Below are 26,696 nucleotides of genomic sequence, written 5' to 3'. Positions count from 1 at the left end.
GTGACTGTGTTGGAACGTGAGGACCTGACCCCGGGAAAGCTGAGGCTGCCCGGAAGGGCCTCCCGAGAGACCCTGCACACCACCATGCCCATCTCTGACACAGGAAATACTCACCCTGTGGCCCTTCTCACCTGGCAACCCAGCCAGGCCGTCGAAACCCCGGTCACCCTGCAAAAAGGACGTAAGGCTGCCTCAGACGCCACCCCGCACACGTGGACAGCGATGGCCGCCCCATGGTCTCGGGCCACGTTTCCCGCAGCGTGTATGCACCCCAAACCGCACTGGCCAGCCCTCCCCTCACCGCCCCCTGCTTTGCATCTATAATCCAACCTCTTCCCCTACAAACACCATCACGGGCTGCGAACAGAGAGTCGGCTTTCATCCCCGAGTCCCAGGCCACAGGTCTCAGCGGACCCTCGACTGTGTGATATTTCAGCGACTGTGGCAACGTCCTTGTGTGTCTGCTGTTGATATCCCACTCCCCAGAGAGGCCCCGCGAGGGCAGGGTCCCTGTGTGTCTGCTCACAGCTGCATCCACAGTGCCAAGGGGCTGCCCGAGTGCGGGACGTGCGCATACCCCCCGTCGGTGGGCGGGCCAGCCCTGGCTGCCCTCAGGCACCCTGGCTCCCTGGCCAGCCCCTCTTCTGCATCTCCTGGAGCCCGGGAACAGGGCCGTCCCATGGGTGTGCACACCACGTGGGGTGATGTCAACAATAGGACATTTTAGGCTTTCAGTCAGGTTGTTGAAACAAGACTGAGTTTCCTCCTATCACCCCAAGCCCCCTCACTAGCGTGGGGCTCAAGGGATGTACTTCAGAGTTCATCCACACCCACAGTGCCTCGGTTAACAGGGAGCAGGAGTAGTGGACCCCTGGCAGCTTTTGGTGACCGGGTCTCCAGTCTCCCTTCCAAATCACAGTTGCTGTCCAAGGTGCGCCATTCACGGAAGGTCAGTATCTCCCCTGCCCCCCCATGGCCCTGGACAAATGCTTCTGGGAGGTGAGGAGGGGTGAGCCAAGACCGGGCCGATGCTCACAGCAATGCTGGGGCAGATGGGTGGACACTGGGCACAGCAGTGGGTGGGCATGGGTGACGATAGCACCAGCCGGCACATGCCTGGTGCAGGCTTATTCATGCCCCACACATAATCCTGCATTCACCCACGGGCGGTGGGTGAATACCCATTCACCTCCGCAGCACCCAGGAGCCCAGATCTGCCCCAACTAGACAAGACCTCTTGGGCCCTGGGCTTGCCATATGCCCCGCCTCTGCCCCACATGTGGCCTCGTCACCCACACAGCCACGGACAGTTTTCATAGTTGGGATTCCACCCCCATCTCTGCTCGCCACCCACTTGAAGGCAGCAAATTTCTCCCTTACGAAAATGAGCTGCATCTGTCACACGTGCTGGTGAAATTCACCCACCAATCCCATCTTCATGTGAAATGCCAGTGACAGACCTGCCTGTCATCATAATCATAGTCATCACATGACCTGCATTTGGGTCACACCATCCACATGACCCCAGGGAGGATGGTGACGCCAGGGCACCAGGAGGGCAGTGGGCAGCCTACCTTGGGGCCAGTTTGTCCAGGCATTCCTCTGGCTCCATCACTCCCAGCCCGACCCTGAAACAGAGGAGGCAAAACTGTCAATGCAAAAGAGCCTCTGGTTCGCTGAGCCCCCAGAGCCACGGTTTCCATTAAACCAAGTGAGCGCTCCACTGAAGCCACGCCCACCCCCACGGTCACAGCCCGAGTGGCCAAGTTGCTGTGAGGACGCAGATCTGGGATCCCGGGCGGGGCTGCTCTGCGCCTCACAGCAACGGATGGAACACACGGGGCTGGTCCTTCTGGACCACGTCATCCCAGATTGCTGAAGGGGGACCACACCACTGCCCCTGGGCTTTGAGAAGGCGCCACAACGTGGCAGTGGAGACCGTGCTGAAAAGCTGCGTCAGTCGGGGGGACTGTGAACTTAGGACTCAGGCGAGCGCGGGCCACTGCCATCACAGACAGCACAGCTCCCTTCCACATTTGGAGGTCAGAGGAAGGAGAGAAAGAACGCATCTGGTTTGTCCACTTGACTAAGGCAGAGGCCCAGGCCCAAAGCGAGGCCCGGTCTCACTGAGGCCACATCTGCACTGTGAGCGGATGCCCCATTCCTGATGGCCAGCGATGGACACAGCCCACTCACAGCCTGACTGGCCATGGGGCTGAAGGGGGCCTGGACTTCCCGGGGCCCACCGTGCAGGCCCCACTCTCACCACGGGGAGAGCGGTGCAAGGGGACAGGGTCTCGGCCAGGCTCTGTAAAACTCAGCCAGACCTCCATGCACCGACGAGGCACCCCAGCCAGTGAGTCCAGACGGCCCCTGCCCCGACCCACCACCAAGCAGAGAGAAGATCTGGAGCGGGGGCAGCTTTGGTCTCAGAGCACTAGAGACAGAGAAGGCGGCACCAGAGACAGCAGAGAAACAACGAGAGAAATCCAAACAGACCCCAGAGCTGTCTGCACTCCCATGCGCCCTGAGAAGGCACCGCCCTGCCCAGCAAACAGGGGGCCTCACTGCGACCCTCTTCTAAATTTCCAAACAGTTTTAGAAACTCAGCGAAATTTGTCAGAAAAGTTCACGGGATTTCACAGCACAATCCAGCCCTGCAAAGCACCCAGATGCTTCTAAATCCAGAAGCGAGCATTCCTCACAGACTGTGCCAGCAAAGAACTGAAGAGGCTGCTCAGAGCGCTTTGGAGTCGACCCCTCAGATCGGAGCCCCTCTCTCGCCACCATCTTTTCTTCTGCAGTGAAACTTCTGGGCATACGTAATGCCTTAAAACACGCGTATGTGGCCAGGAGCAGTGGCTCATACCTGTAATCCCAGCACTTTGGGAGGACACTGAGGCAGGCGGATCACCTGAGGTCAGGAGTTCGAGACCAGCCTGACCAACATGGAGAAACCCTGTATCTACTAAAAACACAAAAATTAGCCGGTCCTAGTGGTGCATGCCTGTAATCCCAGCTACTCTGGAGGCTGAGGCAGAAGAATCGCTTGAACCTGAGAGGGGGACGTTGCAGTGAGCCGAGATCGTGCCAGTGCACTCCAGCCTGGGTGACAGAGCAAGACTCCATCTCAAAAAAATAAACAAATAGGCCATGCACGGCGGATCACGCCTGTAATCCCAGCACCTTGGGAGGCCAAGGCGGGTGGTTCACAAGGTCAAGGGATCGAGACCATCCTGGCAGTGGGAATGACAGTGAAAATCATATTGCAGGACAAGCCAACTGATAAGGGTCAAAAGATTGTTGAAAAAACATGGCGAAACCCCGTCTCTACTAAAAAATACAAAAATTAGCTGGGCGTGGTGGCACGCACCTGTAGTCCCAGCTACTCGGGAGGCTGAGGTAGGAGAACTGCCTGAACCCAGGAGGCAGAGATTGCAGTGAGCCGAGGTTGCGCCATTGCACTCCAGCCTGGGGCCTGGCGACAGAGCAAGACTCTGTCTCAAAAAAATAATAGTAATAATAATAAACAAACAAATAAATAAAGCACACGCATACGCCTGGCGCTGACACCATGTCCCTCTGCAGCTGGCCACATCACACAGCGTCCCCACAGCGCCTCTCTGTCCATGTTTTCACCCCACCTGACTAGGAAACCCCTCCTAGTGAAACGGGAGACAGAGAAACACCTTAAGGAGATAAGTTTTTCAGAATCGGATCCAAATAAACGGCCCAATTGTCTACCAAGAGTCAACTCCAGAGCTGCCAGCCCTCCCGGAATGATCCAGCCCAGACCCCCGTTTCATGCCCAGGTCCCCGCCTAGACCCTCGGACCTGCCAAACCTCAGCCCGTCGGGTCATCTCTGCCCACTAGCTGCAGCTCGCTCCCTGAGGCAAAGGCGTCCAGAATTACTAGGGAAGGAGCCATTTTTGCCTCGTGGACTCAGACGAAAGCAGTCAAGGGTAGCTTAGGAAGAGTGCGTGCTGGCAGAGGTCCACATGAAACCGATCCAACCCTGCACTGAGGATTTTTGAAATGTCCGCTGGTGGAGAAGGCCCGCTTTCGAGAGCACGGTCTGGGCTCCCAGGGCCTGTCTAGACCGCCTGCGTGGTGGTCAGCAATCTGCAAACGTGTATCCTCTTTCAGGAGCCACGGTCACGTGCAAACACACCAGTTCCTTCCAGAAGAACCACACACCAGACAGAAAACCCCAGGAGCCAGGCCAGCAGGTGAGGGGCAGGAAGGCCCGCCCATGCCCCCGAATCAGGCCACTTCTGGAGGACCAATGCTGCCCTCAAGATATAAGGCCTGCTGCTAGTTTTGTCTCCTTAACATTTGCTGCCAAAGGGCCTGGGAAGTTTCTTGAATTAGAAATGTTGATTAAACTAAATGAATGTACCCAGGACAGAGGCCTGGTCAGCTGTGTCTGCACCCAGGACACAGGGCGCCCCTCCCAGGCAGCTGGCTCAGAGGCGGCCTTGGGGATGGACGTGCCCATGACAAGAAGGGGAGCAACCTGGCTTCCTGTGGGCCAGCCTGGCTGTTGGGGGCACCCGCACCCCAGGTTTGGGGTCCCTCAGCACTCAAACTGCTGTCACTGAGCCAGCTACTCACTCGTCTTCCGGGCTTCCCGGCCGGACCAGGCGGGCCTTGCACACCTCGAGGACCCTGCCAGGGATAAGAGACAAAGGGTCAGTGGTGAGTCCACCTTTCTCGGGAGAGAGCAGAGCCTTGTCCCCGTGCTCCTCAGCCCTGCCCACACCTGGCTGTCCATGCCGCCAACATGTGGGCATTTCGGGGACAGGACACGATCTGCTGCCCAGCGTGAAGGCCAGGGACAAAACAGAGCGAGCTCATTCCTGCTGCAGGCGTCGGAGTGAATTCTGTTCCACTCTCAGCACTGCGCCAAGCAACAACAATTCCCACTAATTTCCTCGAAGACACGCAGCAGTTGGGGCCCCTCCATGTGCGCCGTCACCGCCACCGGAGAACAGGAGGCGCCCACCACACAGCAAAGGCAAGGATCCCACGTACCTGAGGCCCCACGTCTCCCGGCTCGCCCTTCAGACCTCCGCTCCCAGGGGGACCCTGGGGAGACACAGTGTGGGTTAACGTCTGCTCAAGGGGGGACTCTGAGGCACAGGAAGGGCTGGGCGTGGCAGCGGAGGGGGCAGGGAGAGGAGACAGGGCCTCGGCCGCGGTGCTCAGTGCACACAGCACGACCTGCGTGCCTCAAACAGAACTGGGGGAAGAACAGTGACATTCCCGGGGTGGGGAATGGAGTTGTTTGTGTCTCTTCCTGATCGGGAATAAAATTCTAGGTCCTGGGCCCTGCAAACACTGCAAAGCTCATGGAGACGCTTCTCTCTCCAGGGTGAACCTGACCGTGGCCTGTTACAGCCCAAGGCTTCCGGCAGCAGTGCACCTGCTACAGGCCCCGCAAGGCCAGGTCTCCCAGATGTGTGAGGCCGGCCCTGAGTGGGGCCCTGTATGGAGGGGAGGGTAGCGGGCCCAGAGCCAGCGGCACGCGGCAAAGTTGGGGGGCCCCTACGGTGTTGAACCCCTCTGTGTCCCTGGAGGCTCCGGAACCCAGCCCCTGCACCCAACACTGCCAGCCCGTGTGTGTCCCTGGGCACAGGCTGTATGTTTCTTATGCATCGAGGACCCTAGATGAGAGCTAGTTGAGGCCACGGGGCCGGGGCAGGTGAGGCAGGAAATCCTGTGGTTTGCCCCACACTTCGTTATCTTTCACTCTGGAATGGGGCTGCAAAGATCAGCGGAGATCCCTGGCCCACAAGGCAAAGTTGCAGCCTGTGCAAGGGACTTCCCCAAGCCTCTGGCTGCAGTAGGACCCCAACCCTCCAAGGAGCCACTCTCCTGGCGACGGCTCATAGCGTGTTCTCTGCGGGGGAAGCCTGGAGCTCCAGTGCAGGGGTGAGGAGGGGATTCCTCCTCCTCCTCTGATTCCTGCTGGCTCCTTTCCATTCAGGATGGAGTTGGGGGCAGTTTTCCAGGGATGGCTGATGTCAGCTCCATCCTGCTAACTCCCTCAAGTGACTTCGAGGCACAGTCACCATCCCCACCCCCGATCAACACGGGGCAGCACCGAGAGAGGTCCCTGGTCCCCCTGGCCACCCTGCTGGGAATAGGCCCTGAACCGAGGGCCGCCCTGTGTCCACATGGCTGCAAGGCCACACGCCACCGTCCGCCCAGGACACAGGCAGTGGGCCAGTCCCCACACCACGCCCGGCTCTCAGATTTGCCAATGACTTACCACGGGGCCGGGTCTCCCTGTGAGACCCATCGGGCCAGCTGGTCCCCTCAGTGCCAACTGCAAAGGAAAGTGGGACACGGTGAGAAAGTGCCCCAGCAGCGGTGCCCCAGTTTGCTGGCACCTGAGCCATGAGACGTGGCAGGAGGGAAGGGGCAGACTGGACGGGGAAGGGCCACGAGACTCTGGAAGACGAGGCTGATGACTCCCCAAGAGCCCCCCGACTTCTTTGGGGCTCTCAGCATCAACAGGAGTGACGTGGGACACGGGGAGGTGCAAGCCGGTGGGGCCCCCTTTCTTCCCCTGGGGGACTGGCCCCCTCCTTCCTTCCTTTCTCTCCAGCCCATAAAGAGGGCCTGCTCCCAGCCCATCACCCTTCGCTAAATCTAAAATAAGTCTCTTACTCTGGGCTGGGCTGAGGAACACACTTTACACCTGAGCTCAAGCTGAGTCAGGACATATTTGGATTCACATGGGAGGCCTTTCAAGCACTCCAAGCCGCTGGGAAAGTACTTTGGGGGAGTAGGAACCCACATGCCTTGGGGTCTCTGTCGCCCACCCACCCCATCTGGATGCCCCCCCACCCCCAGCAGCGCAGGTCCCCTGCTTTCCCACAGCGCTGCTTCTGTGGCCGCCCGGTGACTCTGTTTCCCCAGCAGATGCCATTTTAATTTTAGAAGATTTTGTTTTGCATTGTAAAATCTTCTTACCGCCTATCACCCGTTTGGCTTCAATTACAATACACACAGATAAAAGGCCAGGCAGGCCGGCCCAAGCCCAGCAGGGAGCAGGACCGGCCGCACACGGTCTTCCATCATTCAGCCATCCGTGCCATGGCAGCGACCCAGTGCTTACGCTGCCTGTAATTACCTCAGCACTGCCATCATTAACATCTACTCCAGCTGCTGTGGGAGCTGCATAAATAGTGCTCAAACAAGGGATTACTTAGCTTTCCTGCGCTCCACTGAAGGATCACCCACCCACCCGCTCGCCCCATGGGGCGGTGTTTACACCCGTCGTGGGCGATGCGCAATCCGGAGCCACGTCCGTGAAAACACAGGCCACGGATGAGCTACTTTATAATAGGGAGGCAAGCTCTCCTCTGCGGACCCTGCTCCTTACGACCCCCAGGCTGAGAGTGGGGGGCTCTGGGGCCCGAGGGCTCTGTCCTAGAGGAGCCTCGCTCCGCTCAGCTCCAGACCAGGCAGCCCCTTCCAGGAGCCATGTGGGTTTCTGGCTCCACTTCTGGATCTTGGCAGAGGGCTAGCACAGAGGCAGAGGTCAGTGAATGGTGGACGGTGGCCCCACTGGGTCAGAGGCCATGGAGGGGCCCAGTAGCCCCTGGTAAAGTTAGAACCTGGGCCCTCAGCATGGACGAAGAACCCCTGAGAAACTCCCCAAACAGTCCCTGTGCTCTCGGGCCCCTCCTGGTCACTGAGGACTGGATGCTTCCACAGCTCCAGACTCTAGCAAGCTGGCACTGTGGGGTCCAGAGAGCTACTTCCCTCCAAGTTGGGCTCTCAGCCTGACTCACTCACTCCTGTTGGCTGGGGGCTGGGCTTTGTCCCCTTCGGGCCCCTGGGGACCTGGCACTACTCACCCTGGCCTGCTGGAGAATGGCCTGCGCCTGGGACTCCTGGGCTGAGACCATGGGGCCTTTGGAGCCTGCGTCGCCGCCACCTCCAAATCGGAACTGCAGGTGCAAAATAAGGGTCACTGGGAGCAGTGACATGGCACCCAGGCCAGACTGCAGGCTGGGACAGGCCCACAGGCCTCGCAGGCGATGGCGCAGCCTCGGAGGGTCTGGCTTGGAGCCCACCTGCCCCAGCTGCCTCCCCAACCTGACCGATGAGGGTACTCACAGGCAGCATGAGCATGGTCCCCGGAGGGCCGGGAAGGCCATCGGCCCCAGGAAGGCCTGGGCGTCCAGGGGGGCCCTGTAGACAAGGGGCCAGGAGAGACGGGTCAGAGTGCAGCCAGGTCGGGGCGGGGCTGCAGCCAGAATGAGCACGTCAGAGAAGCGGCCCACCCAGGAAACTCACGGGACACGCGCAGAAGCTGTGAGAGCCCGTGGCAGGAATGTTTCAGAAACCCCAGCCCGGAGAAGGGAGGGGCACTGTGGGCTGAGGATTGGAGAGCTTGGGAGGAAGGGATAAGAGAGGGAGGTGTGAACTGGATCTGAGGAATCCAAAGACCCAGCAGCGACAACAAGCCCAGAGGTGAGGAGCAGTATCAGGTCCTGTGGCTCCAGGAACGCCCCTTCTGGGTCTCCACACCCAACAGGAAACGAGGATGCCAGGCTCAAGGCCCAGTGCCTCCTGCACCCAGTGGGTGCTCGCCCTCCACGGGCTCCAGGCGACCCGCCATGCTTGCTCAGATGGAAGACGGGACGGAGCAGCCATTCGTGTGGACAGACACGCAACGGAGCAGAGCACACACGCAGCCATAGCAGCCTCAAGAACCCATTCACGGGCAAACGACGCAGCGCCCTCCACACGCCCGGCCAGCCTGGCCTCTAACACACGACCCACACAGACATCCGTAGGACTGGATTCTCTAGACTAACCCCAGCCAGCTGCAGACACTCCAGGCATGTAAAACCAGCAAGATGATTTATTTTCAAAATAATATTTTATCGCAAAGCTATTTCACAAGGGCAGGCAGATTCTCAGCTGGCCTAAAGTAGACGAGCCTTGCTTTGCATAGAGATGGGGGCTTAGCCCCCTCCCCAGTGAGGAAGACTCCACCACCTACACTCCAATGTAACGGATGGGAGCCGGCTCGGATCTTCCGAATCAGCAACGGCTACACTGAGCTGAGTGTTCACACCAACCCAGCGAGATACTCGCGGCCCGGAAACCCACGATGGGTTCCCAATTCCCAGCCAGGAAGACCAGCAACCTGAGTGGTTCTTCTGGAACTATCCAGGAGGCTGCGGGGCCATCTGGGCCTGACCTAAGCTTGCCTGCATTTTCTTTAGTAGTTTTTATTGTAGAAGTAACTCAATTTCTTGTGAAATGTCTTACGACGCAGATTTGTGGAGTGAAAAGGAAGTGCTCTTCTTCTCCAGATATAACCAGTGCTCCGGGTCTGTAGGTGTAAAGAAGGACGGAGGCACACATGCCGGTCACACTAACACAGTCGTCACTACGAAGCTCTGTGGCTTTGGAGTTTTCTTTCTTTTTTGAGACGGAGTCTCACTCTGTCACCCAGGCTGGAGTGCAGTGGCACAAACTCGACTCACTGCAACCTCCGCCACCCGAGTTCAAGCAATTCTCTGCCTCAGCCTCCCGAGTAGCTGGGATTACAGGTGCCCACCACCATGCCCGGCTAATTTTTGTATATTTAGTAGAGACGGAGTTTCACCATCTTGGCCAGGCTGGTTTTGAACTCCTGACCTCATGCTCCACCTGCCTCGGCCTCCCAAAGTGCTGTGATTACTGGTGTGAGCCACCACACCTGGCCTCGGCCTCCCAAAGTGCTGTGATTACTGCTGTGAGCCACCGCGCCCGGCCTCGGCCTCCCAAAGTGCTGTGATTACTGCTGTGAGCCACCGCGCCCGGCCTCGGCCTCCCAAAGTGCTGTGATTACTGGTGTGAGCCACCGCGCCCGGCCTCGGCCTCCCAAAGTGCTGTGATTACTGCTGTGAGCCACCATACCTGGCCTCGGCCTCCCAAAGTGCTGTGATTACTGGTGTGAGCCACCATGCCTGGCCTCAGCCTCCCAAAGTGCTGTGATTACTGGTGTGAGCCACTGCACCCGGCCTCGGTCTCCCAAAGTGCTGTGATTACTGTTGTGAGCCACCACACCTGGCCTCGGCCTCCCAAAGTGCTGTGATTACTGGTGTGAGCCACCACGCCCGGCCTCGGCCTCCCAAAGTGCTGTGATTACTGGTGTGAGCCACCGTGCCCGGCCTCGGCCTCCCAAAGTGCTGTGATTACTGCTGTGAGCCACTGCGCCCGGCCTCAGCCTCCCAAAGTGCTGTGATTACTGGTGTGAGCCACCGCGCCCGGCCTCGGCCTCCCAAAGTGCTGTGATTACTGGTGTGAGCCACCATGCCCGGCCTCAGCCTCCCAAAGTGCTGTGATTACTGGTGTGAGCCACCGCGCCCGGCCTCGGCCTCCCAAAGTGCTGTGATTACTGGTGTGAGCCACCACGCCCGGCCCCTTTCTTTTTAATGGTACTGTCCTTCCATATTCTGCAATTTGCTCTTGAAAATCACAGCCTATCTATGTAGGTCTCGGTGGCAACACCTGTTGCATCTCCCGGACACAATGGATTGGTGGCTTATTAAGCCGTCTCCTACCGACGCACTTTGGATTGGCTCCAGTTTGCATGATGACAAACACGGCCTGATGGACGTGCTAACGTCTTCTGTGAGGTACGTCCCTCAAAGCAGCACTGCTGGGTCAATCATGCACATGTGTGCATATTCTTTATTGCTAACGGATACTGCCAAATTGCCAGCAACTGCCATTTTGGAAACATTCTCAGAAGACAAAAATCCTGTTTGAAAAAGAAAGATCCAGAACATGTTTGCCACCCAGGTTTTGTCATTGACATCCAATCCCGATAGCTGCTCACAGCTCAGCTTTCTGTGTCAGAATCAATTCCAAACCAAACCCTGCATTTAAAATTTGGGGTCGGTGTTTCCCAAGGACGAGCTGCTGCCTGCGCAGTGCATGTGTGTAAATGTGTGTGTGTGCATGTAAGTGTATGTGTGATGTGTATGAATGCATGTGTCTATGTAAAGGTGTGTGAATATGTGTGTATGCATGTGTGAATGTGCATGTGTGCACATGTGCGTGTGTGTATGTGTGAATGCATGTATGTGAGTGCATGTGTGAATGCATGTATGTAAACGTATTGTATGCACATGTATGAATGCATGTATATGCATGTGTGTGAATATATAACTGCATGTGTAAATGCGTGCAAGCATGTGTGTGAATGTGTCGATGTGTGTATAAATGCATGTGTGGACAAGTGTATTATGTGTCAATGCATGTGTGCACATGTGAATGCATGTGTGCATGTGTGAATGCATGTGTGTATGCATGTGCATGTATGTAAATGTGTGTATGCATGCATGTGACTGTGAATGCATGTGTGTGCATGTAAGTGTATTTGTGTGCCTGTGTGTAAATATGTGTATATGAATGGATGTGAGCATGTGTGTGAATGTGTATCAATGCATATGCATGCATGTGTGAATGCATGTGTGTGCATGTGTACATGTGTTATACATGTATGAATGCATGTGTGTGCACCTGTGTGTGAAAGTGTGTGAATGTATGCGTGCATGTCGCGGGAATTCATATGTGTGTATATGTGTGAGAATGCATGTGTGTGCATGTATCTGTGCATGTATCCATGTGTGAATGCATTTATGTGCACATGTGTGTATGCATGTGTGGGAATGCATGTGTGTGCATTCATGTGGGGGGATGTGTGTGTATCTGTGTGTGGATGCATGTGTGTGCATGTATGTGTATGCATGTGTGTGGGAATGCATGTGTGGGAATGCTTGTGTGCATGTGCATGTGTGTGTGCATATGTGTGTGCATGTGTGTGTGAATGCATAGTGTGCATGTGTGTGGTAATGTGTGTGCATGTGTGTGGGAATGCATAGTGTGCATGTGTGTGGGAATGTGTGTGTGTGCATGTGTGTGGTAATGCATGTGTGTGTGCATGTGTGTGAATGCATAGCATGTATGTGTGTGTGGTAATGCATGTGTGTGTGCATGTGTGTGAATGCATAGTATGCATGTGTGTGATAATGTGTGTGTGTGTGCATGTGTGTGGGAATGCATAGTATGCATGTGTGTGGGGGTAATGTGTGAGTGTGCATGTGTGTGTGGTAATGCATGTGTGTGTGTGCATGTGTGTGAATGCAGTGTGCATGTGTGTGGGGGTAATGCGTGTGAGTGTGCATGTGTGTGGGAGTGCATAGTGTGCATGTGTGTGTGGTAATGCATGTGTGGGAGTGCATAATGTGCATGCATGTGTGTGAGCATGTGTGTCTGTGCCTGCATATGCCTGCCTACAAGGTGCTGCTGTCGGAAGCCAGGAAGCCTACTGAAGGCCGCTCCTCGTCCACTGCTTTCCATTCCCTAAGACCCTCCTTTCAGCATCCTTGCTGCCTGTTCTAAGCCACGGAGGTGAAACTCCAACCCCCGGGCTGGGAAAGCAACTTCCCTCTGATGCTGCCTCTCGCCGACAACTGGAGCAATTCTAAAGAACGAGAACGTAGATGAGCAAGGATACCATGACCTCCTAGAAGAAGGACAGTTTGGAGAAGAAAGGACAGAATGCCCCACCCCATGAACCCTTCCAAAGTGTTCAGATCTGACACAAGTCCTCATGGCCACCAGCACGAACCCGCGCCATCACTTAGGAACATGTCAGCAAGACTTTGCCAAGCCCCGGGGCCTCCAACATAAAGACTCTGACCCTGGGCTGGAAGGCAGGGCGACTCCTCAAAGCCACATTTCCATTTATCACGGCACTAAGCACAGGCCAGGGATGTGGCTGTCGTCTGTGACAAGGCAGGTGTCAGAGGCCAAGGGAACGCTCCAGCAGGCCAACGCACAGGTCACGGGGATGCTACTCGGCTCCAGTCACCGGCAAAATACGGCAAAGGAAGAAACACCGCCTTGCCTTTGCTATTTGCTAGCATGTATTTTCCCGTGACTTGGTTAGCAGTCCCCCAAATCAATGCCCTCACTTGGTCAAACAGTGATGTTCCGAGGGCCCTGGCACAGAAGGGCTCTTGGTGTCACACCCATACCAGCTGAAGAAATAAGGTGTCTACTTCCAAATGAAGGCACCCCTGGTATTTAACAGGGTTTCTTTCTTGCGGACGACCAGGCTTCTTTTGCACAGAGACGACGTGGCAGGGTGACCAGATGCCTCCCAAAGTGGCTTCCTTGGCCACTGCAGACTCAGCATGTGAAACTGTCGCCACGAGCCCTCAGCTCAGTCTCAGGGGAGCAGCGCAAGGCCTCCTTCCAGGCTGGGATTTGGGCCAAAGCAGTGAGCAGAGAGCCCTGAGCCATTTCTCTTCATGGTGGTGGCAGGTTTGGGAGGAGCTGCCAGGCCTGCAGACTTCGTGCTGAAATCTGCCTTGAACTCTCAGGAAGACCTGGAACCGGAGAGCAGAGTGCAGGCACTTCTCCAGAGCCCTCATGTGCATGTGGTTCCCCTGTCCAGGCCCGACCCTAGGCAGGCACCGCTCGGGAGTGGCCCAGAGAAGCTCTCAGGGGTCACTTCCTGCTGGACATCTCCTGGCTGTTGCATGACCATGTGTGGTGGGCTGAAGGTGCCTCACAAAAGGTACGTCCAGGTCCTGAAACACGTGACTGGGCCCTTACCTGGGGCCTTTGAGGATGGGAGTGAGGATCTTGAGATCTTGGGCCCTAAATCCAATGACAAATCTTTATAAGAGAGAGTCGGGGAGGCAGTGACAGAGACGCAGGCACGTGAAGACAGAGGCAGACTGCAGAGTTGAAACCCAAGCTAAGCGGGCAGAGGATGGCCACCGGCCGCCAGGAGCCAGAAGAGGTAGAGAAGACCCTCCCCTGGAGCCTCCAGAGGGGGCGTGACCCTGCCCACATCTTGAGCTCAGATTTCTGGCCTCCAGAACTAAGAGAGAAGACATTTCTGTTGTTTTAAACCCCAAGTTGGTCAGCAATTGTCCAAGCATCCGAAGAAATGAACCCACCTTTCACTCATTCATTGAGAGGATACCTACCGAGCCCCTTCCAAGGGCTAGACAGACACTCTTCCGGGAGCCTTAGGGTCCATCTAACGGCCTGGAGGCGGGGCCCTAACAAGAGGCCCAACACCTCAGACCACACCCCTCAACCAGAACTAACAATCAGAAAATCCACGGGAGGGGCTCTTTATCCACCGGCCACCCACAATCAGGGCTCTGGGTGAGACCTGCGGCCTCGAGGGGTCCACGTGAGAAAAACTCCAGGACTCACCTGGCCACTGCCACTAACCAGCCGTAAGGAACGCCCTGGCAGGCCCCGGGTCGGCTCCGACAGCACTGCTCTCGGGGCTGGACCTGCGGCTTCTGCGGGCTGCCCCTTCACTCTAGAAATATCCCGAGGCCTTTGCTCCTTTCCCTTCTCTCTCCACAAACTGTTCTTGATTTTCTTTCTGTGGGAGAATGTATACCCCTGACGCCTCTTCCTTTCAACGCTGAGCTCACTTTGGGAGCCATGCACTGCCTCCAGGGCTGCTGGGGAGAAACCCACTGTCCCCACAGACCTCCTAGTAGGGCACCCGAGTCTTGGCCGGATTTCTGTCAGCGGCCTCAGGGGACAAGGCGTCGAAGATAAATGTGACTCGAAATGGCCAGAAGTCATTCACGACCAGGCTGCTGGGGACCAGCCTCCATGGAAGCGCCACGGTGTGGAGGTGGAGCCAGATGGCACATGCACGCGTGTGTAGATGAGTGTGTGTGTGGGTATGCGTGCACCTGAATGTGTGCACAAGTGCATGAGTGTGTGTGCAGGTGTATGTGTGTGCAAATGTGTGTGTGTATGGGTATGTGCATATATGCATGAGTCTGTGAATGTGTGTGCATGGGTATGCACATGAATGGGTGTGCTTGGATGGGTGTACGCATGTGTGCATGAGTGTGCATGTGTTCAGGTGTGGGTGAGCGTGTGTGTAAAATGTATGTGTGAGCATGTGTGTGTGTGTGTGCTTGTGTGGCGTGTGTGCATGTACACAGTATGTGCAGGTGTGTGTGTGCATGTAGGCATGAATGTGTGTGTGTACATGAGTGCATGCGTATGTGGGTGCATATGTGGGTGTGCATGCCTATGTGCTTGAGTGTGTGTGCGTGCGTGTGTGAACCTCTCTAAGCAGCTCTGCCAAGATGTCCTAAACACTTCAAAGAACAAGGAGAGACTGCATTGGCATGGCCTGTCCCCAGGAGGGTGGGAGGCTGGAAAGAAAGATGAATGCCATGCTGCTCGCTTCTTCCCCACGGCTTTCCTCGAAGCTAACTCCTGAGTTGGACAGCAGCCGCACGCTCTTGGGTGGACGCCCCCTCTCTGTCATGTTGCCAGTGATCTAGCCTGTGTCCTATCCCACACCGGGTGTGACTCCAGCAGGCAGGGGGAGGGAATGGCACAGGAGGGCATCACCCCAAGCCTGATCCTGGGGAGACCACACCAGAACCTGCTACTTAGCGATGAGCCATGCTTTCTGGCTGGGAGGTAACGACTGCTATTTCTCAGGGCATGGCTCACATACGAACCTTTTCAAGGCACAGAAAATGCACTCACGCAAAATCCCAAGGGAAGGCTAATCCTGGACACATAAAAAAGAGGGGGAGATGGTTTGAGCCCCTGCTGAGTGACGGAAGGGGCTGGTGAGACGGCGCCGGGCAGCGTGATTAGTGCCAGGCCGCTTCTGCTCATAATGGGGCCACTGAAGGGTGTGGGGCTTCTCCCAAGGCATCAAATGCATCCGATTCTGCAGGAAGCAGGTACCCCTGTGTGGCGCACTGCAGAAAGCTTGGGAGCCTGGCCTCCGCCTGACCCTGAGGCGGCTGGGATGGAAACCTGCAAACTGAATCCCCGAGGCTTCCCAGAGGAGGATCCAGGCCTCCCGCAGGGTGGGACCAGCTCGCAGACCCAGAAAACAGATCATTACTTTACCCAAAAATAATACACATGCTGCAGATGGGAAAATCTGTGTGAAGCCTATCTTAGGAGCAATAGATCAGCAGCTGGCCAACATCAGCTGGAGCTCCCGGGAGTCAATTAGACAGCAAGCAAGCCTATTTCTAGATGAAAACACTGAACTCTCCAGTGGACTGCGGAGATTCAGGACGAGTTTGGCCACAGTTTCCTGGAAGATGCCATCAAATCCACAGCAACACTGGGCTGTAGTCAGGAGCTGCCTTAAAACGCAGGAGCGCCTGGGATGCGAGGCTTTCGAAGAGGCGCATGGGGAAAGGAAGGAAGGGACCCGCCTCAAAGACGCTCTCATCACACGGACACAAACACTGGTGGGCACCAGCTCTGGGGCACACACGCAAACGGATGTGGGGTGCTGGCAAGCAGCACAGAGGGGGCCCCGCCTTCCAGCGTTCCTATCGAGGCTAGCAGGTGTGAGCCTGGAAGTCCGTGGCAGGCGGGACTCACTCCGGCATCATCTTCAACGACAGTCCCCAGCACTCTCCTTCCCCCGCCTGCCCGTGGTGCCCAGGGCAGGGCTTCAGAGAGAAAATCTGCTCAGCGTCCCAGGGGCACAGCACTGCCACCACAGATCACAGGGAAACTTCACATGTGCATAGCCTCAGGATTTCAGACCCACTGATGTCTGACTATACTCCCAGACACCCCAGTCAACCCCCGCAGAAACGTGCTGGCAGGTGGCACGGAAGCCAGCCCCACAAGAAACCCAGGCCCCCTGGCCCGCAGATCCCTTGGGGACTCCCAGCTCACCCTCTCGGGTGTCTTCTGAACCTCTGAGCAAGAGTGGCCACCTTCCTTCCACCACAGGAGGTGTGGGTTCAACCCCAATTCTACCTGACCTCCCTGTGGGGCTTCAGCACATTTCCCCAGCTGCGCACCTGCCCACCAGTCACCTATGGGAAACTGGACAGGGTGATGGCTCAGGCCCCTTCTCCCCCTGACACAGCCACTCCAGAACTCCCATCTCAGGATTCCCAGCTCTTCCCCTGATGCCTTACTAATAAATTATTGCCATCTAACCATGACTGGGCTGTGCCTTTTCTTCCTCACTGGACGGCGAGTTCCTCAAGGCAGGCCCCGCTTCTGTACCTCTCCCTGCATCTGCTCCCTGCGGGCAGCCGTGGACACAACAGCAAGAAAGGATTTGAGATGACAAAATACAGATGCGGCACGGAGGCTGCCCAGAGAGTGCAGCCGGAGAGTGTGCAGGACCCAGCAGAGTGCAGGAAGTGACCCCAGGGCTAGTCAGCGAAGGCACAGGTGCCAGCTTCGGCGGCTGGTCAGGGCTGACCGATGCCCAGTGGGGTGCGGGCACAGGTACACAGACAGCTCCCAGACAACTGCCACAGCTGCCCATGGCTGCCCACAAGGAGCGGGGTGTGAGGAAGGGCACAGAAGTGGGACCTGTCTTGAGGAACTCACCATTCAGTGAGGAAGAAAAGGCTCACAACAGTCACGGCCAGACGGCCCTTGGGGAAGGGAGGAAGGGCTGGGGAGTCTCCAGGCGGGCGGTCTGGGGTGGCAGGGAGAAGAGGGCTCTTCCAGAGTACAGGAAAAAGCCCTCCCAGACAAACAGGCACGGGAGGCCAAGCAGGTGGAGGGAATGGAGCATGTCACTCCCCACAGAAGGATTATTTTCTGCTGAAGCCAAATAAGAAGCAACGGACGCAGGAAGAGCTCTTACCTCCTCCTTTCTGCCTCAAATCACGGCATCACCCCCATCCTCCCACCCCACCCTCCCCGCCTTTGCTCCTGTATCAGGATTTGGAGAGTGCCCCTCATCACCTGAGACAGAAGCCAGCCCCGATGAACCTGCATCCACAGGCTTTGCCAAGATGACCTCCGTCTCCCATTCCTCCCCCACGGAGTTCCTAGTCACTCGCCCACCACGTGACACCCCTCGACGCCCAAACCCCCTTTTCCCTGGTCTAGCCACTGCCCCACAGCCTACTCCTCTTGTTAAGACGGTATACACGCTCCCGAGCCTAAGCAGGTCTGCTGGTTTTTATTCTTGTCTGTGAAGCCCCCGTGCCTAGATTAAAAATATTGAAATCGTGCCCTCCTCTCCTGTTGATCTGTCTCTGTAGGCCCCAGATGCTCAACCTCCAAGGGTAAAGCGTTCTTCCTCCACTGCCCAGGAACCTGCGGCCAGTCTACTGCAGGCAGAGCTGCGGGTTCCAGCCCACACCCCGTGATCCCTCACAGCTAATTAGCAGCCATCAGGCAAGATCTGGACATCCAGAGGACGCTGAGCTTCGAGCAGGGATGATGTCCTGAACAAGGCTGGCCGGAGTTACATCCGGAGGGGTGGGCAGCTCGCAGCTCCTGGAACCGGCACCCCTCCCCACTAGAGGGGCCCTGGGGAGGCCGGTGGGCTGCAGGTCTCTCTTCGGGCTTCAGGGACGGCAGCCCCTAGAGGAGGCGGTTTCTCTCCCAACCCCAACTCAGTCCTCACGCTCCCGGACGCTGATGTGAGTCTGAGGGGAACCAGCTCCTAAGCCAACGATATCCTCCTGTCAGTGCCCTGGGGTCCTCCTCAGTAGCTGGGCTGTTCACAGTGTCACAAGGCACTGGAAGGGCCACCCGCCAGTGACCCCAAGCCAGAATCAGCCCAAAGGCAGGGACCACGTGGGACGAGTACAAACCAGGACCCCTCAGGTCCACACCATTGAGATCACCAGGCTACACCAGTGCCCAGCACTGCGACACTCAGTACAAATCTGTATGCTGGACGGACAGAAGGAGGGACGCTTGGAGCACCACTGAGGCAGCGTCGGTCGGCATCTGGGTGCCCCTTTGTGTCAGCCGGTATCTGTGCCCTGTGGATACCACCCTGTCCTACATCTGGGACAGAAAACAGCTCCCAGGGCCATGCAATGCACTCCTTTGCATAGGAACCTGGCCATACCCGTGGGCTCATCCGCAGGTGCCTCTGCAGAGGAGGAGCATGGCGACCACCCCATCTCATACGGACCTGTGGGAAAGGGTCTCCAGAGCGGAGAGGAGCATGGCCACCGCCCCATCTCACACAGACCTGTGGGAAGGGGTCTCCAGAGCGGAGAGGAGCATGGCCACCACCCCATCTCACACAGACCTGTGGGAAGGGGTCTCTAGAGCGAGCTGGGCACCTGCAGCCCCCACTGCAGATCTGCAGCGGTGCCAGTCCAGGCTGGGCGAGGGCAGTGACCGCTCACTCTTGCCTGCCTGGAGTTTTGGAGATGCGGCTGCCAAGCCAGGGTGCTGTGAGAGCTTCGTGCTCCAGAGGCCAGCCAAGCCCCCGCCCCGCCCCGCTTCCTGCCACGACCCTTGCCATGGGGCAAGACCTGCCTCTTCTGGGCCCCCAAATCCCTGACTGTGCAAAGAAACATACCGGAGGACCTTACTGTGTGGCTCCATCTGACGCAGGCTGACCTCAGAGGTCACCCGGCCACACAGACGCCAACAACCTCCTCCCGCATTGCTAACCTGAATCCTTCCCTCCAAAGGCCGGCCTCAGCGCTCCCATCTGTCTCCTCCCTAAGCAAGCATCCCCACCGGCTCGGCTCTGGCCCCTGTGAAGGCTGCCTGACCTCACCTGTCCTGCACCTCACCTGTCCTGACCTCACCTGTCCTGACCTCACCTGTCCTGCACCTCACCTGTCCTGACCTCACCTGTCCTGCACCTCCCCAGCTTTCCAGGGGTACTGAGCACCCATAAGAACCTCCAGGTCCAAGGCCAGGACTTACTATCCCGGTCCCCGCCCCACCCCGGCTTTTCGAAGCACTGCTGCCAAGACGCCGCACTGCACAGGACACTCCCCAAACGCCTCCCGTGGAGTAGCCTCGGAAGCACCCCGACCCTGCGCTGACTTTACGAACCACCTTCCCACGCGACCAGACCCGCCCTGCATCCACTCACCCCAACACCCACAGGGTCCTCGCTCTGCCCCGGGCAGCGGGCAGGCCCTGGCATGATACTGTGAACACCCACACACACCCCTTGCTTCTCCCACCCACAGCCCAGCCACCCAGGAATTAGTCCTTCCACCCTCAAATCCACATTCATTCCAGCAGCAGGAAGAGGAAACTCCCGCCCTGCCAGGGACCAGGAGGCCGCAGTACTCGGAGCGCCCACCAGGTGTCAGGAGGAAATCGTGGCGGCCAGGAGCGGCACTCCCTCAACCTCCCTCCCTCTGCTAGGGTCACAGGAGGACGCCTCTGAGCCTCTGAGCCAGGTGCAACCCAGACCGAGGAAGTTCCCAAGTGAGCAAGGAGGGCGGATGCCACGTGGCGTGGCCGCCCGGGGTGAGGAGCAAGCGGGAAAGGCCCGGGAGCCATCACCGTGGTTACAGCCGCTGCTGATTGCTGGACAAATGCAGGGTCCCGGGGCCACGGACTGGGCTGAGCACTGGAGGCTCCCTGCGCCCCAGCGGCCCCCCTCTTCCCACATCCACAGTCTGAACAGGGCTGGTGTGAGGGGCGCCTAGGGGAGGAGTGCCTGGGGGAGGGGCGACTTGAAGACGAACGTCTCTGGGCCCGCTGTCACCTCCACAGGCAGGGACAGCTCGGGTCACAGTGTGCAGAGGAAGCAGGGGCAGCCCCACAACCCATGTGATCTCAGGAAACACGGTCAACCTCTTACCCTTTCTCCAGGGTCCCCTACTTGGCCAGTGGGACCCATGGTTCCTGGTGGTCCGGGAAGACCCTAGAATTAAAAATAAAGTTGGGACAGAGTTAAAAGATGGGGCCGCAGGGCAAGGCCCGATTTCTACCTGGCCAACCAAGGCAGGGGTGGGGGCGGGAGAGCGCCGGCTCCCAAGCTGTCTGCAAAAGTGACGAGCCTCCCTCTTTTCCATCCAGGAGACGGAAGGGTGTCACCAACCCCACCCCCCCAAGAGCACCTACGGCAAGTCACGGGATCAAACCTGATACTCACCGCGGGGCCTTCCGGGCCGGGCGGACCCTCGATCAGCATGCCCTGTGGAGACGGAGAGGGGCGTCTGAGTCCATGGCCCGACCCTCCCGACAGGACAGGGAGACGGAGAGGGGCATCTGAGTCCACGGCCCGACCCTCCCGACAGGACAGGGAGAGGCATCTGACACCGAGGCCCTTCCCTCCCGACACCCCAGGCCCAGACCCCAGCGAGGTGGACGGACTTCAGCCGCGTGCACAGAGGCCCTGGCCCAGTAACTGCCATCCTGGAGGGGTCTCCAGAGCAGACTGCAAGGGGGGCCTGGGCGGGGCCTCGGTGCCTGCACTCCCAGCACTTCCAGGAGACGAGCAACCCTGGCCCTCAGACAGGCTCCCTCAAGACCAAGCCTTAAGCAGCACCTGAAGACGAAGAGGGGAGGAAAAGGAGCAGAGGCCACCAGGCTCCCCGAGTCGCCCGAAGGGGAGTGCCAGGCAGGCCCGCCAGGCCACAGCCGCTCAAGAGAGGAAGCAGATGTCGGGACGAGGGGACTCAGGTGGGTTTAGGAAGGGTGAGGGAAAAGTAGTTCCGACAGGCCCCAGGCTGGACTTCTGCCCCCAGCCAGGACCACCATCAGGTCCCGGTGCTGCAGCCTCCAGACCCCGCCTCCCTCCAGGGAGGAAGCATGTCCCCCAACGCACGCAGCAGCCCAGAACCCATGGGAAACCCTGCCAACTCCACTTGCCCACTCAGCCCTCCTCCCCCAGCCCTCACCGCCTGCCCCTTCAGCCCTCCTCCCACAGCCCTCACCGCCTGCCCCCTCAGCCCTCCTTCCCCAGCCCTCACCTCCGCACAGGGCCCGCCTGCCTCAAGCATACCCAGGCCTCACTCTAACCCCAATGGGGACAGGCCTCCTGGACCCTGGGTCAGCCTGAGCCCCAGGAAAGCAATGTGGACAGCCGTGAGGGCAGCAGAGGGAGCATGGGTGTGGTTCTCTGTAGGATGGGGCTCCCCGCCCTGAGACCCCCACTTCCAGCCCCTTCCCCAGGGCAGGATTCCTCTCTCCACTTCTGACCTGGCAACGCCAGGGTCAGGCGCCCCCAATGCCCCAAGCATCCTCTGTTTCATGCCGACTTCAGGGGCACTGCTCCTCAGAGGGACTTGCTGTGAGAGATGGGAGCCAGGCACCACTCAACCAGGCAGCAGAAAAAGACCCCGAGGCAGCCAGAGAGCTGTGATGCAAGCTAGGACCTCGAGGGCCACACTCGCAAAGCGGTCCCCAGGAACTCAGCATCGCCTGCCCTGCACCCCTCCAAGTGTCTGCCCCCACATGGCAACACAGCCCCCCGCATGGCTCCAGCAGGCCCAGGCGCAGCTCTGGCTCAGCTCTCCAGGGTGCGGGTGTGGCCTCGGCGGCGCCCACGGGGGCTGATTATTCTGCAGCTGCAGGGAAGGAAGGCAGGGCCCAAGGCATGGCGCCCTCCACCTAGAGGTCAGAGGATGGTGTGGACAGCTGGGATCCCGCACAGACACCCGCCACAGGGGTGGAGGCTCTGCAGAGTTCCCTAGGATGACGCCTGGTGGGGCTATGAAGTGGAGCCACCACTGAGACCCGGGACTGCGGTGCCACCAGCCTTCAGCCCCAGCCTAGGAGGGCAGCAAGGACAAGGTTCCAACTCATGAGTCCTGCTGTGCGCAGCTGAATGGGCAGTGCTGCCTGAGGCCGGGCAGCCCCACCCAGCGTGCCCAGGAGTTGGCACACTCAGTGAAAGACTGTTCTAGAGTCGTGGGATATACGGCTGCTCGTCCTGTTGGGTTCTGAACTTCCTTGGGGCTGCTACCCCTGTCTTCATGCCTCCCTTTTGGAACGGGAATGTCTATCCCATGCCTGTCCCCGCCTTGTGGTTTGGAAGCGTGGAGCTTGTTTTATTCCACAGGCTCACAGCTGGACAGGGCTTTGCTTCAAGTCAGAGAGCTGAAGCCTGAGTCTCATCCGTATCTGATTCAGGTGAGACTCGACTTTGGAGTTGATGCTGGAACAAGCGAAGAGGCTGCAGCTCCCCAGGGAGCGAATGTGAGCTGCACGTGAGAAGGACATGAATTTGGGGGCCGGGGCAGAATGCTAGGGTTTGAATGTGTCTCCCCAAAAGTCATGTGTTGGAAACTGAATCCTCAGTGCCACAGTGTGAAGAGCTGGGCTCTTCAGGAGGAGATGAGGCGCCAGGCACCGCCCTCCTGGACGGGTGCAGTGGGTTGGTTAGGGTGGGAGTGGGCTCCTGATGACAGGGCACCAGCAGTCACCTTCTGTCCCTCTCACCAGGCAGTGCCTTCTGCCGCATGAGGAGGCAGCACTGTGGCCCCTCTGTATGTGACTCCCCACCTCCAGAACTGTGAGCCAGTGACTTCCTGCTCATTCTAAATCACCCCATCCGTGGTGTTCTGAAACAGCAATACAAAATGGACTAAGATGACTCACTTCTGACAAGTCAAAGGATTTGTCCAGCCAGGCCACTAGCCACCGGGGCCATCACCAGAGGTGCTGGGTACCAGGCTGGCAAGGGGACTCCCGGTCGGGGGGCTGCTGATCTCCCCACCCCTCCCATCCTGCCCCGGGTGGGGAGGCTCTGCGCTGTGTTTACACAGATGTACTCTCAGAGAGACTCCGTGTGTGTGCTGCACACAGCTCATCCAAGCAGCTCCAAGATGCCAGCTTTCCAATTTCCTTCTCGACAAAGGCAGCTGAGAAGCCCAGGGCTGAGCTGGGATTAAGGGGGAACCACTGCCCTTCAAGGGGCCAGGGCAGCACCTGCCTTCCCAGATGCACAAATTGCTCTTCTCAGGGAACTGCGGTAGTGCGGGCGGGGACCTCACAGGGGGGCCAAGTCCAGATCATTCCAGGTTGGCGTGTAAGGAAGCTGGGAGTGGCTGGGTGAACACACCTGGTGGCGGGGAGGCCTGACCTTCCCAGGCGAGCTGTGGCCCCACTCTGGCCCCAGCCACCCAACCACGGACGCCACTCTCAAAATTCACCAGGGGAAAGAGGAACAAGAGGAAAACGTCTCAATATAGTTAAGGAGATTGCACCGCAGATGGAACTTGCAGAGACAGTAGATTTGGGCACTCTTACACAAAGAAGAAACGGGCAGCTGCGGGGCGACGGTGGTGAGCGCGTTGCTCTGCTGAACTCAGGCTCGCTTCACTGTGTCCGTCTGTGCCGGGATAAGCCCCTCAAACATGCCGCACCCCTTCATTGCACACATTTTGTTTTTTGAGATGGAGTCTCACTCTGTTGCCCAGGTTGGAGTGCAGTGGTGCGATCTTGGCTCACTGCAACCTCCACCTCCTGGGTTCAAGCGATTATCCTGCCTCAGCCTCCCAAGTAATGGGATTACAGGAACCCACCACCACACCTGGCAAATTTTTTGTATTTTTAGTAGAGACGGGGTTTCGCCATGTTGGTCAGGCTGGTCTCGAACTCCCGACCTCAGGTGAGCCACCCACCTCCGCCTCCCCAAGGGCTGGGATGACAGACGTGAGCACTGAGCCTGGTGAATGCAGATCATTTTAACAAAAGAAATAAGGGCTCTCAGACCTGGCAGAACTCAAGGCAATCTCAGTGGAGTCCCGCCTATCTGGTAAATGGCACATACTTAAAAACAAAACACAGCGTCAAGTGGAGACAGTAATTTCCATGCCCCTAACGGGCGTGGCCCAGGTAAAATCAGCCCCTAAATCTGGGGCTTCTTGGCTGGAAGCACCTGGATAAGAATGAACCTGTCTCCTCTCAGCTCCGTGGATTCCTGTCCTTTTAGGGAGCCTTCGGTCTGGGTCTGGTTGACAATGAGAGGGAGCAGGACTGAGGAGGAAAGGGCTGGGCACGCCCCCGGAACAGATGCAACTCCCAGTGTGGACAGGTACAGGGTATGGGAGACACAGGTGTGGACAGGTACAGGGGATGGCCTCAGTCTCCCTTCATGCCTCTGCACCCCCTTGTCCTGCATCCCGTGACCCTTCTGCCTCAGATGAGCTCTGTCCTTCCTGGACCCCCAGAGGGCCCTGGGAAGGGGCTCTGATCTGAAAAGAGGATGTGTCTGTGGGCACTGGCAGGTCCCACCCCTGGGCTGGGCCATGGAGCCCCACAAGAGCCATCCAGAGGCTTACACAGACCAGGAAGGGGTGAAGCCCTGGGCCCTGGGAATTCTACCCCAGAGATGGGACACATTCCATCTGCCCTGGTCACCAGCTTCAAACAGACTCCAGGGAGACGAAGGCCTGCTACGTGCCATCTATCAAGGTTCCAAGGGAATGTCCCCAGCTCTACAGGAGGGTGGCGGGTCACCATGACTCCACATTCCAGGAACCACAGGTAAAGGGGCTTCTGGGAGCCCCGAGGTGTATCCTGAGCTCAGCCCTCAGGAACAGAGTCCTGGCGGTGGCAGAAACAGCCAGCCGAGCCGCAGGACCGACCGTGGTGCAGGACACGCACCTCCTCCCGTGGGCACTCAGACAGCGTGGCACGGTGGGCTTGGTGCTGGCTCCTGCCTGCTCTCGGGTCTGGAGCTGCTTCCAGCGGCACCACTGTGCCCACCACGTGCAGGCACAGGGCTCCCGGCCCAGTGGATCACGGGGCATCTCGCCCGCTGGGGGCTGGAGTGTCAAGACCTTGACCTTAGCGGCTCTGAGACCCCAGGGAGAAATGCAGGGCCCCACCCAGGCCATGGCCCCCTGAGGGACAAGGTCAAGGACACCCCAGGGGGCAGGGCCCCCACCAAACCCGCCGACCCAGGAGGGGCGTCTCACACGTCCTCCGCTACGGTCCCACACTCGAGGGCACCGTCAACAGGAACTTCTTAAACTCACCCATGGTCTCGTTATCTAACATAGTTGGGTTTCACTCAGCTGGAATTTCAGCACAGTGCTATTTTATTTAATTCCCTTGACAAAGTTTCATAAACAGCATTCCATGTTTCAACAGTTTCAGCAAACTTACTCCAAACAGTTGTGTAACAGGCGCGGAGAGGTACAGCCGAGTGTTAACTATTCCCTGCCACTGCCGCGCAGCTTTCACAAGGAACGGGCCTCTCCTCCACCCCTCAAAGGGGACTCCACCTCGGCCTCATCAGCTCTGAGCTGCTTTTCACCCCAGGTGAAACGGAAACGCCTTGAGACCCTCAGAGCTTAGGTGCAGGACGATCCGTGCCTGTGTCTGATCTGTGCCTATCCCGCCCCCACCTACTCCGCCCCCTCCTATCCAGCCCCCACCTACCCCCCACCTATCCTGCCCCCTCCTATCCAGCCCCCTCCTATCCCGCCCCCACCTACCCCGCCCCCACCTATCCAGCCCCCTCCTATCCTGCCCCCACCTATCCAGCCCCTTCCTATCCTGCCCCCACCTATCCAGCCCCCTCCTATCCTGCCCCCTCCTATCCAGCCCCCTCCTATCCAGCCCCCACCTACCCCGCCCCCACCTATCCAGCCCCCTCCTATCCTGCCCCCTCCTACCCCCCCCCTCCTATCCGGCCCCCTCCCATCCTGCCCCCCCATCACAGTCCAGAACATCCCCACCCAAAGGGCCTCGTCCTGGTGATGAGTGGACTCCACGAGACCAGGTGGTTCCTGGAAATGACCCCGTGTGCGCAGGTGCAATGGGCCCAGGGACCTGGTCACACCTTACACGCCCCGCATGCTCCCAAGCAGCAGACTCCCCAGCTTCGGGGAGAGAGTAAGAAATGTCCTTACCGGCTCAATGATGGCTGGTTCTCCCTTTTGGCCTTTCTCGCCCCGAGGTCCTCCAATCTGGGGGTGATCAAAGG

At 58.2% G+C, this 26,696-nt stretch overlaps 1 protein-coding gene across 2 annotated transcripts in view; it reads right to left on the bottom strand.

The window, feature by feature from the left end:
• The window catches only part of COL5A1 (collagen type V alpha 1 chain), a 199,860-nt gene that overhangs the window by 86,626 nt on the left and 86,538 nt on the right, over nt 1-26,696 (bottom strand). For both annotated transcript variants that reach the window (XM_064371726.1, XM_064371727.1), the window contains exons 9-18: nt 26,623-26,679; nt 20,910-20,951; nt 20,616-20,678; nt 8,135-8,209; nt 7,873-7,965; nt 6,276-6,332; nt 5,036-5,089; nt 4,616-4,669; nt 1,575-1,628; nt 115-168 (exon numbers count right to left, since the gene is read on the bottom strand). In XM_064371726.1, the coding sequence (XP_064227796.1) occupies nt 115-168; nt 1,575-1,628; nt 4,616-4,669; nt 5,036-5,089; nt 6,276-6,332; nt 7,873-7,965; nt 8,135-8,209; nt 20,616-20,678; nt 20,910-20,951; nt 26,623-26,679 (603 nt within the window). The remainder of the gene's footprint in view (nt 1-114; nt 169-1,574; nt 1,629-4,615; nt 4,670-5,035; nt 5,090-6,275; nt 6,333-7,872; nt 7,966-8,134; nt 8,210-20,615; nt 20,679-20,909; nt 20,952-26,622; nt 26,680-26,696) is intronic.

Source organism: Aotus nancymaae, unplaced genomic scaffold (genome assembly GCF_030222135.1).
Source record: "Aotus nancymaae isolate 86718 unplaced genomic scaffold, 86718_ANA_hifiasm-v0.15.2.pri h1tg000158l, whole genome shotgun sequence".
NCBI lineage: Eukaryota > Metazoa > Chordata > Mammalia > Primates > Aotidae > Aotus > Aotus nancymaae.
Note: the sequence above shows the minus strand (reverse complement) of the source record. Positions and strands in the feature narration are given on the sequence as shown.